An 18827-nucleotide genomic window follows, 5' to 3' on the forward strand; every position below is an offset into this window, starting at 1 on the left:
GTGAGCGACTCCACCGCAGCTGTTTCCATAAACAGTTGAGCTGGTTGAGCTAGCTAGCTAGCTTCAGATTAAACGTTGTAAAAGTGAAATAACTCCTGCCCACGAGTGCCGCATATCGGTGTTTACTTCCAGGGAAAAGTGTTTCCGGGTTAGTCCTGTTGTGTTGTGATTCTGTGCTGATGTTGTGTCGTTGAGCCTGACTGAGATCCTCGTAATAGCTGCGGAGAATGACTCGCTCTGAGACCAGCCTTCAGTGACCGGCTAATAACACACACAAAATAGTCCCGTAGTCTGGCAGATTTAGTGAGTTTAGTCAATGAAAAACACATTTATTATAAATGTTACATTTGTGGGACCCTGGTATAAGCGGATTAAACAACGAGGAGCCGCGTTAGACGTTATAATGCACTTCGTGTCGTGCATTATAACCGTCTAATGCACGGCTCCTCGTTGTTTAATCCTTACATAATCCACGACGCGGAGTCAAGAACACCACGACGCACAGCGTCCACAACCAAAGATGTTGTTAGCATTTGGCCTCTCCCAGTGTATTCCTATGGCTCCAAACAGGGGTGAAGTTTTAAGCTACCACGCTCTTCCACGGGCACAAAGACCAGACAGGTACGGATCAACTCAGGTAAGAACATATCTCAGAATGGAAAAAAGGTGGCCTGTTCCTTTAAGGGCCTTTCCGGAGAGAGTTGCGGAGACTATATTCATTCACAAACCGGTGTGGCACTTTTTCTAATCTTTCCTCAAACCAATATTAAGCTCCTTTGTCTTGTTGTTGCAGTATTTAGGAGCGAGTTGTCCTTGGCACCAGTCTGCGAGCGCCCAGCCCTCCCCTCTGTTGTCTCTCTCATCATCGCCGTGTCATCTGAGCCTTTTTGAGTCAAACCAGTGTTACAGAACTTGATTAATCTCATATGTCCATGTTTAGATTCGTTCCAGCCTCCCCATTCACAAAGGTTTCCTCCGTTTCCCCCTTTACATCCTCCCTCACAAAAGGCTCATTACCGGGAGCTTTTGGAGACGCAAACACCGCGTTTCTCTCGTGCTTTGGTGATTCCAACGATCAAACCAGGCCTAATGTGATTCCCCGTTTGTTTGGTTTCCTGCAGGGAGCCGCTCTCCGCCTTTTCATCTTTAATCATGCGTCTGACTTCAATAAAAGACCATAAATTGTTCCTCTTTTGTCGTTTATTTGTGAATGGGCTTCGGGACCACAATTTCAGCCTTCACAACGGCCACTTCCCGCTTCAAACGCTCGCACGGAAATTCGTTAATTTGTTTGTTATTGTTTTGTTTTGTTTAAAAAAAATGAATTCAGGGTTTTAAAAGGTTTGCGGTAATTGGCTATTCAAATGTTATGAAAGTTTTATGTTTGGACTTTATTTGAGTGCAGAACTTAGTGGTTATTGTTCAGGTGCAGTTTGAGCTCGGGATTATTTCTCTCCTTCATTTTGACAGAGTTGAAAAAAATTAATGTATCCTCTGCTGCCTATTTTATTCTGAGACCATAAACACTGCCAAGGATGAACATTTGGTTACTTTATTTCAAAACCAACTGTTTTATATATATTGTACTTGCACCGTGATGCACCAACAACCGTGGGTCCTGCACCGTGAACCGCCCCGAACCGTTACACTAGAGTGATAGAGTGAATAAAAGGGGACCAAGGATTGACCCCTGGGGAATCCCACAGGCCACGGCCACTTGATCTAAGCACACCCTGGCTTATTTATATATTTATATAAGTATTTTTACAAGTATATTTGAGATGTATGCCTTAACCTCTGAACTCCCGCCTGAACCGAGAGGATTTTTTTCCTCACGTCATCAGATTTTTTTTCCAGCATTTTTTTGTTGGGTATTCAACTCATTTTTGTCACTTTTTTTGTCACTTTTTTGTCATTTTTTTCATCAATTTTTTATCCATTTTTGTAATTTTTTTGCAATTTTTTGTCTTTTTTCTTTTTAATTTTTTCGTAAATTTTTTTATCAATTTTTTTTTTTTTATCACATGTTTGTCATTTTTTTGTCCACATTTTTTTCATTTTTTTGTCATTTTTGGTCTTTTTTTTTTCCTTTTTTCATCAATTTTTTATCAATTTTTTGTCATATTTTTGTAATTTTTTTGTCACATTTTTCTTCATTTTTTCGTACATTTTTTATCGAATCTTTGTCATTTTTTGTCACATTTTTGTAATATTTTTGGTCATTTTTTGTCTTTTTTTAAATTTTCATTTTCATTTTTTCGTCATTTTTTAATCAAATTTTTATCACATTTTTGTCATATTTTCGTACATTTTTTGTCAATTTCTTGTGACATTTTTGTGACATTTTGCCACTTTTTCATAAATTTTTCGTCACTTTTCCATCCATGTTTTCTCACTTCTTTTTTGTCACATTTCCATCATTGTTTTCGTCTCAGTTCTGTCGCTATTTTCACAGCTTTTTTTTTCCAGAAGCTTTTGGGACTGGGGTAAAGCCAAACTGGAGAAAATGTGCTGGGTTCAGGTGGGAGTTAAGGGGTTAATACATCAGCATTTTTATCAATACTAAATTCAGTTACCTGCATGATCAGCAGACTTTGTAAACAAGGTGAGGTGACAGGGAGACAGGTTGTTTTGTTGATCATCTTTTGAATTGCATTGTCTTCATATTGTCCATCAGATTGCGATAGAAAGAAAGAAGCGCTTAAAACTCACCACAGCGGCCGGTGCGGATCTTTTATAACGTAGAGGCTGGAGCTGTAAATCACTGCGTCGTTTGGTTTGACCCCCGGGACGATCACTTCCGTCTGCGCGCTGGGCCAAATCCGCGCCGCATTACGAGCTTAACCCGGGTTTAGGATCTTTAATGGGCCGTGGGATCACAATTAGCCTGGAGATTAGCATTGATTACTTCATTATGATAATACGCAGGCTTATGCCAGAGAGAGAGAGAGAGAGAGAGATGAATAGAGGGTTGGAATATCAATATTTTGCATGAATGGAATGGAGCCAGTCTGACAGTGAGCGTGATTTGAACCTGCTGAAGTAATGACTGACTTGAGGCTCGTCAGAAGCAGAAGCTGGAATATCGGAGCGATCTGTTTCGACTCGATATTTCATTCATCTCAAGTGGGAACTTGGCTTAACTCATTCTGAAACGTCAACTAATTGTGACAGACGACAACTGTTTTATGTCGAATGGACCAATATTCACGGACTTTAGCTCTAAAGATGGAAGAGAAAGATCAGTTAAACGTTCGTACTAATTATAAACGCGCCTAATTAACATATGAACAGAGCTTTCAGACTTCTTTCCCCCGTGAGCTATTCTTATGAAACAAAAGTGTCAACAGTGGCAACAGTGAAATGCCTCATTTGAAAGCTAAGGCCTGTAAAACTGATTGTAACTTTTTGCCTCATTGTCACCGCATTACTGTCACATTTCTGAAGTGTTTTTTGTTGCTTTTTTGTCATGTTTTTGTCGATTTTTGTTGCTTTTCCAGCACATTTTTGTCACTTTTTCGCCTTTTTTGTTGCCGTTTTGTCGAGTTTTCATCACATTTTCATCCTTGTTTTCGTTGCTATTATATTTTAGATTTTTTATTTGTTTCAGGCGGGGGTTGAGAGGTTTATTCTCTGTACTGTATTTCTCAGACCAAATGGCATTGGCCTGTGGGTAGGGCTGCAACTAACGATTATTTTGGTAATCGATTAATCTACCGATCTACGATTAATCGCTTCACTGCAAAAAGTATTTAAATAGATCAGTATAAACATCTCAATTTGAGCATAATAATCCAAATTTTAGTTGTTTTGACTAGTTAAGAAGTTCTTGGGCATTTGTCCTGGATTATTTCACTTGTTCTGAGATGTTTCTGACTCGTTTCGATACATTTCGTCCTTATTTCAGGTCTTATTTTCAGGATTTACCCTAGAACTGGTCTGAAATGTCCTCAAACAAGCAAAGTAAACTCGGTCTGATCAGGAAAAGTGTCTAAATGAGTGAAAACCGCTCAAAACACAATACATTTCCACAATTCAAGTCATTTAAGCCAATGCTTGATATTTACTTTTTGTAGTGTTGGCTGTGAAAGTAGCGTGGAAATTGTATTTTTTCAGTTTTCTTATCACATAACACTAAAGTGGCGCCGCTTGAGGACGTGTTGATGGAGTAAACTTAAAGTAAACGTTTGTTGGAGGCTCTTTGTGCTAGTTCTGCTTTCTGATTGGACGAGACAAAGACAGATTTTTATGAAATTTACAATGTACAAAACACTACAGACCCTCACTTTAAAAACAAAGTAGGTTTTCATCCAAAATACATAATTTTCACGTCTTTTTTGCTCGATTTTAGTCTGTGTTTACTAGAAAACGATTAATCGGTTACTGAAATAGTTGACAACTATTTTAGTAATCGATTAGTTGTTTCAGCCCTACCTGTGGGGTTCCCCGGGGGTCGATTCTGGGGCCCCTCTTGTTCAATTTGGTCAATTAATATCCAGCAACAATGCATCCTCACGGAGGCATGTACAATCACAATTACGCAGATGATACTCAGATCTAAACCAGGAAATACGACCATATTAGTCCAGTGAGAGCTTTTTCCCATGTTACAGTCGTAGTTATCTCATCACAAAACACACCTGAAGCGCATCTTTGAGTGATCGCTTCATCTTCCCGGGTGGCTGTTCAAAGCAGCGCGGTGGCAGCTCCTAAACAACTCTGAGAAATCCTCGTCTCTTGCTTAACTTAATCCTTTCATCACAAAGTAAAAACAGTCAACATATGGGCTGGTTGGTGTATTTGAAAAAATATATATTTTCTCTCTTTCGTTTTTGAAACAACTGCAGTGAAGGAGAGCAAGAGGAGGTTTTAGATTCATATTTTCTAACCAACAAATTGTGAGACCTACTGTATATAGTTGAGATTACCGTAAATTCTCTAATACTGGCCTGTATTCCATTAGCGGCCGGGTCTCTGACAGAGGCCGGGTTTGCGGCTGGCGGAGGCAAATTAAAGCCGGTCTCTAAAACAGGCCGGGGCTTTTATTAGAAACTATAGCAGTAGAAATATTCCCCATGTTAGGAATTTGTCTCATACTGGTGTAAATGAAAACTCAGGTGCAGGAAGTAACAAACGGGAACCCGGGCCGAGGGGGGACACTGCGGAGGAGCTGATCTGAGCGTAACTTTGACACAGATTTAGCCACTTTTCAAACCTCCTGTGACCATATTTGGAAACAGGGGGAGAGTTGTGTGACCCTCCAGGGTTTTAATAAAGTCTCCATCGCGTCTTCAAAGCACGTCCAGCTGCTCCGTGTGCAGGTCAGTCCCACGCCTCAAAATGACTCCTCCCATCAGCGCGAGCGTCTCGTCTTCTCTCGGGTCAGTCTCATGATCGATCACAAACACAAACGCTCCGTCTAAACTCGCCTTTTACACGAGATAACAACAAATAATCCGGTCCGGTAAAAACGAAACAGAAACCTGCAGTGACATTGATGTCAAAGCTCCGCTAACAGCAACGAAACACTTCCTGTTGTCCCGACAAAATAAAAGGCGTCAATGTTCCAGCCGCTGGGAGAGGGTTTGAAATGTTCATTAATAAATGAACCTAATATTTTAGGTGCAAATGGACACGAATCTCGTTTTTCTTCATTTTCCTGGTCGTCCGTTTTGCTCAAAGAGAAATAAAGGCCTGTCTCTCTCCCTTCCCTCTGCTTTCACCTGCATTCACAAACCTTGGTCTACCTCAGCCCAAGGACAGTGAACTCTGATACAAACTGTCTTTGATGAGACTTTTTAACGATGCTTTGAGATGTCATCAGTAACTTAGCTTAACCCTGGTTCTATGAATGTGTAGTAACTGTGACATGTTGGTGTGTTTCTAAATCTGTGTCCCTGTGTGTCGTAGGCATGCGCATCCTGGTGAACCTCCTCCTCGACACTTTGCCCATGTTGGGGAACGTGCTGCTCCTGTGCTTCTTCGTCTTCTTCATCTTCGGCATCATCGGGGTGCAGCTGTGGGCGGGGCTTCTGAGGAACAGGTGCTACCCCGAGGAGAACTTCACCCTGTAAGTAGCAATGCCAGATGAAAACTTGAAATACAGTAGATAATATTCATAAGAGCATAGGGTGGTAGAGGTCAGCAAGAGGATGAAAAGGCTTTTTGAATTTTTTAAATCGATCAATTACTTCCAAAGTTATAAACATTCCAGTTTTCATTTTCGGCCACTTTTGGTGAAATCGATCTCCATTAAAACAATAGGATTTGGTCTGGACCGATTTATCACAAAAAGTGGTAACATTTTCAGCTTCTTTGTTCTCTAACTTTCCCATTTCCCCAAATATCATTCTAAAAATTCACATTCAAGACGGAAAATTGTCAAGGATTTCAAATATGATGTCAGATTTTAATTGTGGGCGAAGAAAATGCAACTAATTTGCATATTTTAACAAATAATTAAGGCGAGACACTGCAGGTGGATACGGAAAACATTTAAAGTGAGTGATATCGATTTTAAACTTTTGCTGTATATTATTAACACAAATCTGAACAAAAACTGTATTGCTGTATTTCCGTAATATTTGTTTATATATAAAAATAAGAGTTTATGTTAAAATATGCAATTTTTTGCAGATGAAATCGAAATATTGCACCACCCATGTTTAAAATAATGGTTTCAGCTTTGTTGGTACATTAGATAAGAAGATTTTGTCAGAGGGGATTTGGGATATCTTGTATAGAATAAGCCAGTAATGGTGATCTCCAAAAAAAAAAAAGTCAAATATGTAGGACTTTTTTTTTTAAATGAAAAAATTTGGAAATTCAGCAAAACATATCCTATTGCATATCTGTTATTTTGGTAAATTAATCATGTGAATAAGATTGTTTTATGAGCTAATTTGTAGTTCAAAAACTCCGCACTGTGGCTTTATGCCAGTGAGTGCGCACCGCGGAGCAGAGAGGATTTGGAGCGACACACGTTATACCATAGAAACTCGCTTCGTAGCCTCACACTGTGGCTGATGCGGGTGCCCTGTGGACCCCGCGGGTTCCCGGTGTGCCAGGGCATGTTCCAGGGCATGTGCCAGGGCATGTGCCAGGGCCATAACCAGTCACAGTCCTGGGCTACAGTCGGGCCGTTACCGCGGGAGCGGAGCGGAGCTAACGTTAGCTACACCGCGGACTCCCCCTGGTTTAGAGCGGCCGCTGACGGCGCGGCCAGGTTTTATAATTTCATTCAAAAAGTTTTTGTTCACAACTAGTTTTCTCCAAGACTCTACTTTGTATCTATGTCAAGAAAACAGAGCCAGATTTTTATCACCAGGGCTTAAACTATTCAAATCCAGTCACATTTTGTCACTGGAAATGTGTATGATTTGTTTTTTTTGTGTGTGTGAAACATTAAATTACAGACTTCTCATGACACATTTTTCTTATATTTCTGTAAGTAATTTTGTGAGTTCTTCTACTGGTACAAGTTTGACCTGGAGCTGCTACTGCCATGTAACTTTTTTTCTATCTATTATAATCATTGTGCACTGTGAGATTTAATGGATTCAGCTTCTGCAGATCTGTTCCTCGCTGATCAGATGTCTTTTTAATGTTATTTCCTCTGGACTCACATGGACCGCTCCGGAGCTTCGCCTCTGACTGGGGCCTCATCAAAGTGCTGGGCTCAGAACAGACAGCGCTGATGAGGAGAAACATATGGATCAGCCAGACTCTGATTTCCATTGTAAACATGGCTGAGTAGGAGAGGCTTTGATTTCAGAGCGGGAGCGTTGGAGGAGTGTTGCTGATTGGCATCTGTCCCATAGAAGTTATGTATCATGAGCGTTGAGGGGAAGAAGAGAAATGTCTGACGACTCCGTCCAGTACGGTTTGAATACATGAAGATATTTGGATTTGTGAACATGGCGGTGGTAAAGAGAAGCGGAGGGAAAGTCTTAAAGCTGTTAAAAAAGGCTGTGACTGAGGGAATGAGGAGGGAAAAGTGTGAGATGGAAATAATGCTTCAGCTTCATTAACCTCTTAACTCCCGCCTGAACCGAGAGGATCTTTTTCCTCACGTCACCAGATTTTTTTCCCATAATTTTTTTGTTTGGTGTTCAACTCATTTTTGTAATTTTTTTGTCTTTTTTTTGTCATTTTTTCGTCATTTTTTTGTCACATTGTCATTTTTTCGTCAATTTTTAATCACATTTTTAGCATTTTTTTGTCACATTTTTGTAATTTTTTTGTCACATTGTCATTTTTTTGTCAATTTTTTATCATATTTTTTTAAATCATTTTTTCGTCACATTTTCGTCATTTTTTTGTCACATTTTTATCGCATTTTTGTCACATTTTTGTCATTTTTTTTGTCACATTTTGTCAATTTTTTGTCAATTTCTTGTAACATTTTTGCCACTTTTTCATTAATATTTTGTCACTTTTTGTCAATGTTTTCTCACTTTTTTGTCACAATTCCATCATTGTTTTCGTCTCAGTTTTGTTGCTATTTTCACAGCTTTTTTCCTTGGACTGGGGTAAAGCCAAGTCCAGTTTAGGTGGGAGTTAAGGGGTTAAGCAGCCAAAATATATATAAAACATTATATTATATGAGCATTTTTCAAGCAGTGGTCGATATAGATTTTTTTCCCCATGTTCACCTACAGTGTCTCATCAGGTGTTTTTTCATTAAGTAATGCTGAATTCATAAACCCCTCTTGATTCGCTCTTTTTTCTGATTTTACATCGTGTTTTTTCGTGTTTTTTTATGTAAGGGATAATACATGACAACGTGTCCATTATCAGAAATAACTGGACGACGTGAAGTGGAGGTTGCTTCCTGGGCAGGAGTTACTTAAAGGATCTGTATCATCCCAAAGTGAAGTGTAGGCGTCGTGGTGTTCTTGACTCCGCGTCGTGCATTATAGCCGTCTAATGCACGGCTCCTTGTTGTTTAATCCTTACTTAACGAACACGCTTCAGCCAATCAGAATCAAGTATTCACCTAGACCCTGGTATAATATGATTGAATCGACATTATCAGCAAAAACAATATTCGATGTAAACCTCATACCCGGATAATCCTTCATCATTTTCCTTTAACCTGCAAAACAATGAGAGTCGTGGTTCTTCTTTACCTTTATTGAAAATGTCACTGACAACATGGCGGCTCATGTTCGACTTCCACGTGAGGTTTCCATCAGCCTCTTCATCTCAGTCGGAGCCGGCGTGTCCAGGGATCTTCTCTGCGGAGACGAGCGCTCTCATCTCCACCGCGCTGAGAGTGAGTGACAGCTTTCATGCTTTCATCCTTCAGCGCAGAGGAGGAAGCGCCGGAGCGAGCGCCGGGCCTCTCCACATCTGAAGTGAAATGCAATATGCCTCACTTATAAGTCAATAAACAGCACGTAGTTGGTGAGATACAAGGCAGAGCAATAGAAACGCCGACGTTTGTGAGGATCAGGGAGCGCTGAGGGAGCAGAGGGCGAGCGAAGACGAGCTGGGACCGAGCGCTGAAGGTTAGGCCTCATTAGGGCTGCTCGATTATTGAAAAAATAATAATCACGGTTATTTTTGTCATAATTGAAATCACGATTATTCAAGCGATTATTTGTTGCCTTTAAAAAAATCCAGCAAAAAAGTGACAAAAATCCAGCAAAAATAGTGACAAAAATCCAGCAAAAAGTGACAAAAATCCAGCAAAAAAGTGACAAAAATCCAGCAAAAAAGTGACAAAAATCCAGCAAAAATAGTGACAAAAATCCAGCAAAAAAGTGACAAAAATCCAGCAAAAATAGTGACAAAAATCCAGCAAAAAAAGACAAAAATCCAGCAAAAAAGTGACAAAAATCCAGCAAAAAAGTGACAAAAATCCAGCAAAAAAGTGACAAAAATCCAGCAAAAAGTGACAAAAATCCAGCAAAAAAGTGACAAAAATCCAGCAAAAATAGTGACAAAAATCCAGCAAAAAGTGACAAAAATCCAGCAAAAAAGTGACAAAAATCCAGCAAAATAGTGACAAAAATCAAAAATTAGAAAAAAATAATAATAATTTGAAAAAATAAATTTTGAAAAAAAATAAAAAATAAAAAAAAATGAAAAATAAAAATTAAATCGATTTTTTGCGATTATGCTAATTTTGTAATCGTTTACTGTTGTAATCGAAATCGTAATCGAATTTCGATTAATTGCACAGCCCTAGGCCTCATTTATGTCATGTGGGCTGTGAGGATGGAGCTAATGCAGGATAAAGTGGACGTGTTTTGATGCATTTTTGATTTGGGCCTCATTCATGACACATTCCTCCGCACACATTTGTCTGATTGCCCCAAAAGGAGGCGTGGCTCAGCAGTCCCGTCTCTACTAATGCTGCGTCCACACCAAACGTGGCAGGCGTTGGGAAATGTTGGGAAATGTTGGGAAATGTTGAACTTTTTGGAGGAATTCCTGAGCGTCGACCAATCAGGAGCTTTCTCCACCAGTGACGTTGTAGCTGAGCCACCGGGGCAGATCCTATAGATACAGGCGGCATCTCTGGACTCGCCCATATATGGTCATGTTTTAAAACAGTTAAAATCGTTCTAGTCGTAAACGATTGTATATAGAATGGGGGGTCCACACTACACGACTGGATTCAGTGCGATTATAGAACGTCTGGGGGTTCACACTTAACGACTGAGAATCGTCAGAGCGACTCACGATTCTGACAAACAGCTGATGTTTTATAACACAGCGCGTCTGTCGTCTCTACGGCTCCGAAAACTGACCCCAAATCCACAAAGACAGGCCTGTGTTTGTGAGCGTGGGAAAACGTGTGTGTCCCGATTGGTCAACGGTGTCAACAACGTCACAACACCGCAGCGCTAGGCTAATGCTACTACCAAGCTTCAACTGGGCTATAGTTCTGTCAAATGGAGATAAAAGTTTATTTTAATTTAATAAGAAAAGGAGACGGGCGTCAACCTCAGGATGGAGGAGAAAGCGGAGGAGACGGAGGAGAAAGCGGGGAGGCTAGCCGCCGTTAGCCGCGAGGTGAAGCTAAACAGTTTGTCTCCAAACTCAGTAAGAGCCGCTAAACTCTGTTCGTGGTTGAAATGTAGCTGGAAAAGGTGGTTGTCGTGAACTTTTGGTGATATAAAGTTGTGGGGCTGTGGCCGTGAAATGAGTCGTTTGTGCCGCTGGTTTAACAGAGAATTCAACCTGAAAACACTCACAGAAACAGAATGACGGTATGAGTGTTTTATTAACGAACATGAATGATTATTGGGGCTCAGACTGAACGAACGATATGGATGCATGGCTTTGACGAATGATAGCCATGATCTTCCCCCGGAGCCTGGACCCTGGTGGCGGTGGAAGAGACCTGGGTTGGCCACTTGATGAGCGGAGCCGGGGAGGAGCCAGGCGGAGAAAGGGGGTGGAGGAGGGTCGTAGCACGGCTGGCAAGCGGCTGAGCGATTGACCGGGAAGCTTAAAAAGGGGATCCTGAGCGATGACAGGCTGCTGAGGGGGATGAGCAGCCGCGGTGATTGGCTGTTGTGAAGGTGCGGCTTGATCGGAGTCCGTGAGTGGATGATTGGAGTGCAGCTGGCGGTGATGAGGTGATGAATGAATGCAGCTGGTAGGTCTTCCAGGTTGAAAAAAGGAGGCGCGGCGGTGTTTTTCTGTCTTTATATCACTCTGTCTTTCACATTTGTGTCGGTAAAATCACCCACGTTTCTCCCGTGCGTCCAAAATCGGGCTTAAAAATCAAACATGTTTGATTTCCTACGACTGGAGTCTAGTCGCGTCTTTCTACCGTCTTTCTAGACTCGGCACGACTGAGAATTAGAGCGAAATCGGGCATAAAAGTCGTGCAGTGTGAGCCGACCTTAAGCCACATTGAATTACTCTTTACAGAAACGGAGCTCGGCAAATACTCGTCACGCCTTTGCCTCGACGCCGAGAGACGGGAAAAGTTTACACGGTAAACTTGTCCCGTCCTTTTTTGGATCCAGCGCTGAAGTAAATTATAGCTGTTCAAACGGCCAAATGCGCTCCTTAAAGGGACATTTGTTTCTTCGTAAACACAGACGGAGCCCGAATAAACCCAGTCATTTGTCCAAAGACGGCACTTAATCTGTCGCCGAGCGGGAGTTCAGCTCGACCTCTTTATTTTTCAAAGACAATGAGACACGGGGACGAGGAGGAAAGAGACGGAATCGATACTAAAAAGGACAGAGACGGGACGAGCACTGGGTCAGGAGAGAAGGTCACAATGTAATGTTAGGTCAAAGCAACGTTAGCTTTTGTTATGGGGCTAAAAGCTATTGTAATGTCCTTTTCATACAACAACAGAGAATATAACCTGGCAATGTGCATGTTTAAAAAGCTACACTAAAATGTGGAAGTGTATAAGACAGGGTTCAGAGCAATGATGAAGAACTATAGATTAGTGATGGATTTACGGCTCTTTACTGGTCTTTGGGATATGTTCATTTCAGAGCCAAAGACTGGGTCTTTTTAACCTCTTAACTCCCGCCTGAACCGAGAGGATCTTTTTCCTCACTTTTTTTTGTCATTTTTTCGTACATTTTTTATCACATTATTGTCATTTTTTTGTAATTTTTTGTCTAATTTTTGTAATTTTTTTGTCAATTTTCTGTCACATTTTTGTCATTTGTTTGGTCATTTTTTGTCACATTTTTTATCATATTTTTGTCAATTTTTTTTCATTTGTTTGGTCATTTTTTGTCACATTTTTGTCATTTTTTCGTCCATTTTTTCGTCATTTTTTGTCACAATTTGTCATTTTTTCGTCCATTTTTTCGTCCATTTTTGTCACATTTTCTTCATTTGTTTGGTCATTTTTTGTCACATTTTTGTCATTTTTTGGTCATTTTTTGTCAAATTTTTGTATTTTTTTCGTCCATTTTTTATCATATTTTTGTCACATTTTTGTCATTTGTTTGGTCATTTTTTGTCACATTTTTTATCATATTTTTGTCAATTTTTTTTCATTTGTTATGTCATTTTTTTGTCACATTTTTGTCATTTTTTCGTCCATTTTTTCGTCCATTTTTGTCACATTTTTTTCATTTGTTTGGTCATTTTTTGTCACATTTTGTCATTTTTTGGTCAAATTTTTATCACACTTTTGTCACATTTTTGTCATTTTTTCGTAATTTTTTTGGACTGGAGTAAAGCCAAACTGGAACAAGTGAGATCCGGCCATTCAAAAGAGCCGCTCATTCCTGAACGTCACATCACTTTAGACGTGGGATTTCCCTGGTTGAACAAGCCATCGATAATTCATTGACCTCCTGGAGACATAATGACTTCCTTAAACATCAGTTGAGTTCATTTACAGCTGGCTAAGTCACATAATAATGAATCGGAAAAGCCTCACTTTCTGTCACAGCAGAAAGACATTTAAAATTCTCCGGGGAGGTTCGATAATGGCTGTGGTTGCAGAGAGAGCGGGCGCGACCCTCCGAGTGAGCGCGATCCAAACCGAAGCTAAAGGCCGCGGCGCTGACACCGATCCGGCAGGCGTTAGCGCAGGTTAGCAATTAGCCCTGCCCCGGCGCTTCACCCGGCGCTCGGGCCCCTTTCAGGCTGTTCTCCTCACATCCGCCCAGGCTATTGTTCATCTGTGAATGGTCAGATTGGTCCACACAGCTTTTAACAACATCAGAGTCTATTCACGGGCTGATAATGAGTCTAGACGTGAGGCGAGACTCGGGCCTAATGTTAAGAAGCATTTATCTATTTGCAGATACTGTGACTCATGCTTTTGACACATGTATGGCGCTGCTATAGGGATAAAATAATCTTTTAGAATATTACATCTTGCAAAATGATCATGTCAGTTCAGCTTGAGTTCATTCAGGAGCATGAACATTTTAGAGAAGACTGAAATTTTTAATATATCTAAAAAGTTTCCTCAATAGTATTTTCCCAATAAAAACATTTTTTTATTCAGGAGCGTTTGTTAAAGAGGGGGTGTTCTGCTTTTTTCAGTCACACAGCACCAGTCTATATCACACTACAATGATGACAAACCTTCTGTTGGTCTGTAAACGCAGTAAATTAGAATAACTGCCTTGTATAAAATGCCTCTCTCAAAATGGCTGTAGTGAATGTCTTGAAATAGGCCTCTGTCTCTTTAAGAACCTCTGAGCCTTTAGACACGCCCCCTCCACACGCTGTCTGTGGCATCAGTGGGGAGGGGGTTCTGCTGAGGAGCAGTGGTTGGTTACTCGGCTGGTGACGAAAGCTCGGAGGCGTCTCCAGGAGGTGGGGGCGTTCCTAGGAGGACTCAGGCAAACCTATCCCTAAAATGGCCGCCATCAGAGTTTTTACAGATTACTCAAAAATACGTGAATGTGCCAAGGCAACACTTCAGCCATGTTTTTAATGAGGGAGTGACAGAATAAGTTTCAAGTTTCAAGTTTAATGGTTTTGTGTAGCCCAATATCACAACAGAAGTGGCCTCACAGCTGCACCAAACATTAAGGCAATAAAACAGAGCAATAAATATGACAATTAAAAGTTCAGGTGAATCCAGCCAAATATAATGTCCAATAGGAGGCAGTGACGAGCGGCGTGGGCGTCCCCCGTCCTTAGATTCTCCAGCACGGCAAGGAAAAACTCAAAAACCCGGCAGGAGAAAAGAGAAACCTTGGGGAGAACCACAGAAGGAGAGATCCACTCCCATGGACGGACAGGCTATAGAGACCCAGGGCCGAAGGATCCCTCAGCAGACGGGCCAAGATCACAGACCATCCAGTCCTCAGATTCCAGAATGCAGGGTTCCTTCTTTCGATCATATAATTAGCAATGCCAGATGAAAACTTGAAATACAGTAGATAATATTCATAAGAGCATAGGATGGTAGAGGTCAGCAAGAGGATGAAAAGGTTTTTTGAATTTTTTAAATACATCAATTACTTCCAAAGTTATAAACATTTCAGTTTTCATTTTCGGCCACTTTTGGTGAAATCGATCTCCATTAAAACAATAGGATTTGGTCTGGACCGATTTATCACAAAAAGTGGTACAATTTTCAGCTTCTTTGTGCTCTAACTTTCCCATTTCCCCAAATATCATTCTCAAAATTCACATCCAAAAAGGAAAATTGTCAAGGATTTCAAATATGATGTCAGATTTTAATTGTGGGCTAAGACAATGCAACTAATTTGCATATTTTAACAAATAATTAAGGCGAGACACTGCAGGTGGATACAGAAAACATTTAAAGTGAGTGATATCGATTTTAAACTTTTTCTGTATATTATTAACACAAATCTGAACAAAAACTGTATTGCTGTATTTCCGTAATATTTGATTATATATAAAAATAAGAGTTTATGCTAAAATATGCAATTTTTTGCAGATTAAATCTAAATAATGCACCATCCATGTTTAAAATAATGGTTTAAGCTTTGTTGGTACATTAGATAAGAAGATTCTTTCAGAGGGGATTTGGGATATCTTGTATAGTTTTTTGAATAAGCCAGTTATGGTGGTGATCAAAAAAAAAAAAAAAAAAAGTCAAATATTTAGGACTTTTTTTTTTTTTTTTTTAGTTACTTAATTTGTAAATTCATAGTGGAAATTCAGCAAAACATGTCCTACTGCATTTCTGTTATTTTGGTAAATTAATCATGTGAATAAGATAGTTTTAAGAGCTAATTTGTAGTTCAAAAACTCCGCACTGTGGCTTTATGCCAGTGAGTGGCACCGCGGAGCAGAGGATTTGGAGCGAGACACGTTATACAAGGGAAACTAGCTTCGTAGCCTCACACTGTGGCTGGTGTGGGTGCCCTGTGGACCCCGCTGGTTACCCGTGTGTCAGTGCATGTGTCAGGGCCAGAAACAGCCACAGACCTGGGCTACAGTCGGGCCGTTACCGCGGGAGCGGAGCGGAGCTAACGCTAGCTACACCGCGGACTCGCCTTGGTTTAGAGCGGCCGCTGACGGCGCGGCCAGGTTTTATAACTTCATTCAAAAAGCCGCGGGTCAAAATCACATTTATATCCCAAACCAAAGCGCAAATAAGAAAGAATACTTCTTATATTTTATGATCATGATGGTGACTTTTCGAAAAATGTCCACACTTTCAGCCACGATTGCGGAGACTTTCCCCCACAATATCTCAGGATTTACAGCAAATATGCAGAAGTCACCAGCACCATTGGACTCGGCTACTCGTGTTCTGATTGACTGGAAAATATCACGGTCCGGGAACGTGATTTGTTGCCGCGAAAAACGAGATGAAAAAAGTGTTTTTTTCGAGCGAGGTCCAGACTACTGATCGACGATTTTGACGCTGCAGGTGAACTTTACTCATTCATAACTCAACAATTAATTGGCCTACCGAAGAACTAAAAACACCAGTGGATTCCTTGATTCAAGCTGCGTTTAATGATACTAGATTAATAAATATCCGTCGAATATTGTAACCGCTAGATGGCGCTAAAGCAGAGGAACGCTCATTCAGGTCATTTTTCACCACTCAGTGACGGCTGCATTTTGCGTTGCTAATATAATAACATGACGTAAAGCTTGAAAAAGTCGATTTTGCATAACACCCCCCCTTTAATGGACCCTTGCGATGCACTTAGATATACTTCAAGTACAACTTCGTTGTTGTACCATCTCAACAGCGACACCCGGGCATCACTTAAAGCAGCACTGAGTAACGTGTTTACCTTAATAAATCCTTCCCGTAGTCCCTGTGGGGGTAATACAAGTGCTAATGGGATGATTGGAGGGTCTTTCATCGCCCCCTGGTGTCTCTGGCCAGAAAACCATGTTTGCCACCAATACACACTGATAGAATCACGAAGAAGAAGGTAACTGCGGGCTAACGTCACTTTAAGCCAAGTTTGAGTGAAAAAAATTATTTCCATTGTATAATTGGATGTACAATATCCCTCTGTCCCTTTGCCTTTTATGTCAGTGTAGTATTTACTCTCACAGACAATAAGTTAAAAAATCACAAATGCTACGACACCTGCAGTTGCTCTTGTGGCCTCTAGGGGCAAGAGTTACTTAGTACTGCTTTAAAAGGCAGCTAGGTAAGCTATACACAAAACTCACCTTTCTCGTGGTGGAGATAAATATTGTTGTTGTACACATTGACTTTTTTTTTGCACATATATTAATTTTGTGTGTGTTCCAGCCTTTTAATAAAGGTGTTAACAATGAAATACCTTTTGCTTTGTCAGTGTAACCCGACGGAGGGGAACGGCGTGTTCATCTAGAGTTGCAGCAGCTAAAATATCCTCGATGCGATCAGACGAAATACGATTATCTGCAATTGAGAAAAGCACGTTTTAATCCGAGCAAATGAACTGATTACGACCGAACACCCGGCGCAGAATCACATCTCAATATCTCCCCTCGCGCTGCCGAAAGTTCAAGTTTGTTTTCTCTGCGCACAAATTAAATGTCACGAACTTCACAGCTTTATTAATCCGTGCACGGTTCACCCCGAGGCTCACCCGGATCCCGCGTCATCGCACCGCTCACTTTAAAGAGGGGGAATTATGCTTTTTTCAGTCCCATAGCACCAGTCTATATCACACTACAATGATGACAAACCTTCTGTTGGTCTGTAAATGCAGTAAATTAGAAGAACTGCCGTGTATAAAATTGCTCTCTCAAAATGGCTGGAGTGAATGTCTTGAAATAGGCCTCTGTCTCTTTAAAGGAATAGGCCACCGTTTTTACATACTGAGATATGTTCTTACCTAACCTTAGTCGAGTTAATATATGCCCGTCTGGTCTTTGTCCGTGCGCTCACACATACGCAGCCTCTCCCACATGTCACATAGCTCCAAAAAAGCTCACGATAGAAGCTACCAAGCTCTTCCACGTGTTCCCTATTTAAATAAAGTTACGTGAAGTGTTTTCATGCGAAGTATATTTACACAGAAATGTAACATGTCGATTTTATAAGCAGATAAAAAGGGGAACTATATTGTGAGGCGTAATGATACAGGAGCACAGCGTCCGCGCAGTAACTCCTAAAGACTTCCCCGCTCACTTCCGTCAATAGAAGCTGCGTGACTTGTAGAGAGCCTTTTGCAGTAGAAAATATATTTTGGGAAAGTGCTGGCGCATTCCTACCTCATGGTGGAGCTCCCGAGTCCTGTGTCGTCGTCCGGGGTGAGTTGGAAATCTGTGAAACATTACTACACTATATACTTTCTGCTTGTTATCACAGCCCGGCACGATGCACGTAAAAGGCATCGTTCACAAGTTATCCACGCTTCAACTGTTCTGCGAGCTCTACAAGTCACGCAGCTTCTACTGACGGAAGTGAGCGGGGGAAGTCTTTAGGAGTTACTGCGCGGACGCTGTGCTCCTGTATCATTACGCCTCGCAATATAGTCCCCCTTTTTATCTGCTTATAAACTTGACATGTTACATTTCTGTGTAAATATACTTCGCATGAAAACACTTCACGTAACTTTATTTAAATAGGGAACACGTGGAAGAGCTTGGTAGCTTCTATCGTGAGCTTTTTCGGAGCTATATGACATGTGGGAGAGGCTGCGTATGTGCTCCGTTTGTGTGACAGAGCGCACGGACAAAGACCAGACGGGGATATATTAACTCGACTAAGGTTAGGTAAGAACATATCTCAGTATGTAAAAACGGTGGCCTATTCCTTTAAGAACCTCTGAGCCTTTAGACACGCCCCCTCCACACGCTGTCTGTGGCATCAGTGGGGAGGGGGTTCTGCTGAGGAGCAGTGGTTGGTTACTCGGCTGGTGACGAAAGCTCGGAGGCGTCTCCAGGAGGTGGGGGCGTTTCTAGGAGGACTCAGGCAAACCTATCCC

General features: G+C 41.1%; 1 protein-coding gene across 1 annotated transcript in view; it reads left to right on the forward strand.

Moving 5' to 3' along the window:
* Positions 1-18827, forward strand: part of LOC306961110 (voltage-dependent T-type calcium channel subunit alpha-1I-like) — a gene marked incomplete at its 3' end in the record, with an annotated part of 413594 nt that overhangs the window by 94089 nt on the left and 300678 nt on the right. Inside the window, exon 4 of the mRNA XM_079553726.1 lies at positions 5911-6070. Within this exon, the coding sequence (XP_079409852.1) occupies positions 5911-6070 (160 nt within the window). The remainder of the gene's footprint in view (positions 1-5910; positions 6071-18827) is intronic.

This window comes from Gobius niger (genome assembly GCF_951799975.1).
Source record: "Gobius niger genome assembly, chromosome: 3".
In the NCBI taxonomy this organism is placed as follows: Eukaryota; Metazoa; Chordata; class Actinopteri; order Gobiiformes; family Gobiidae; genus Gobius; species Gobius niger.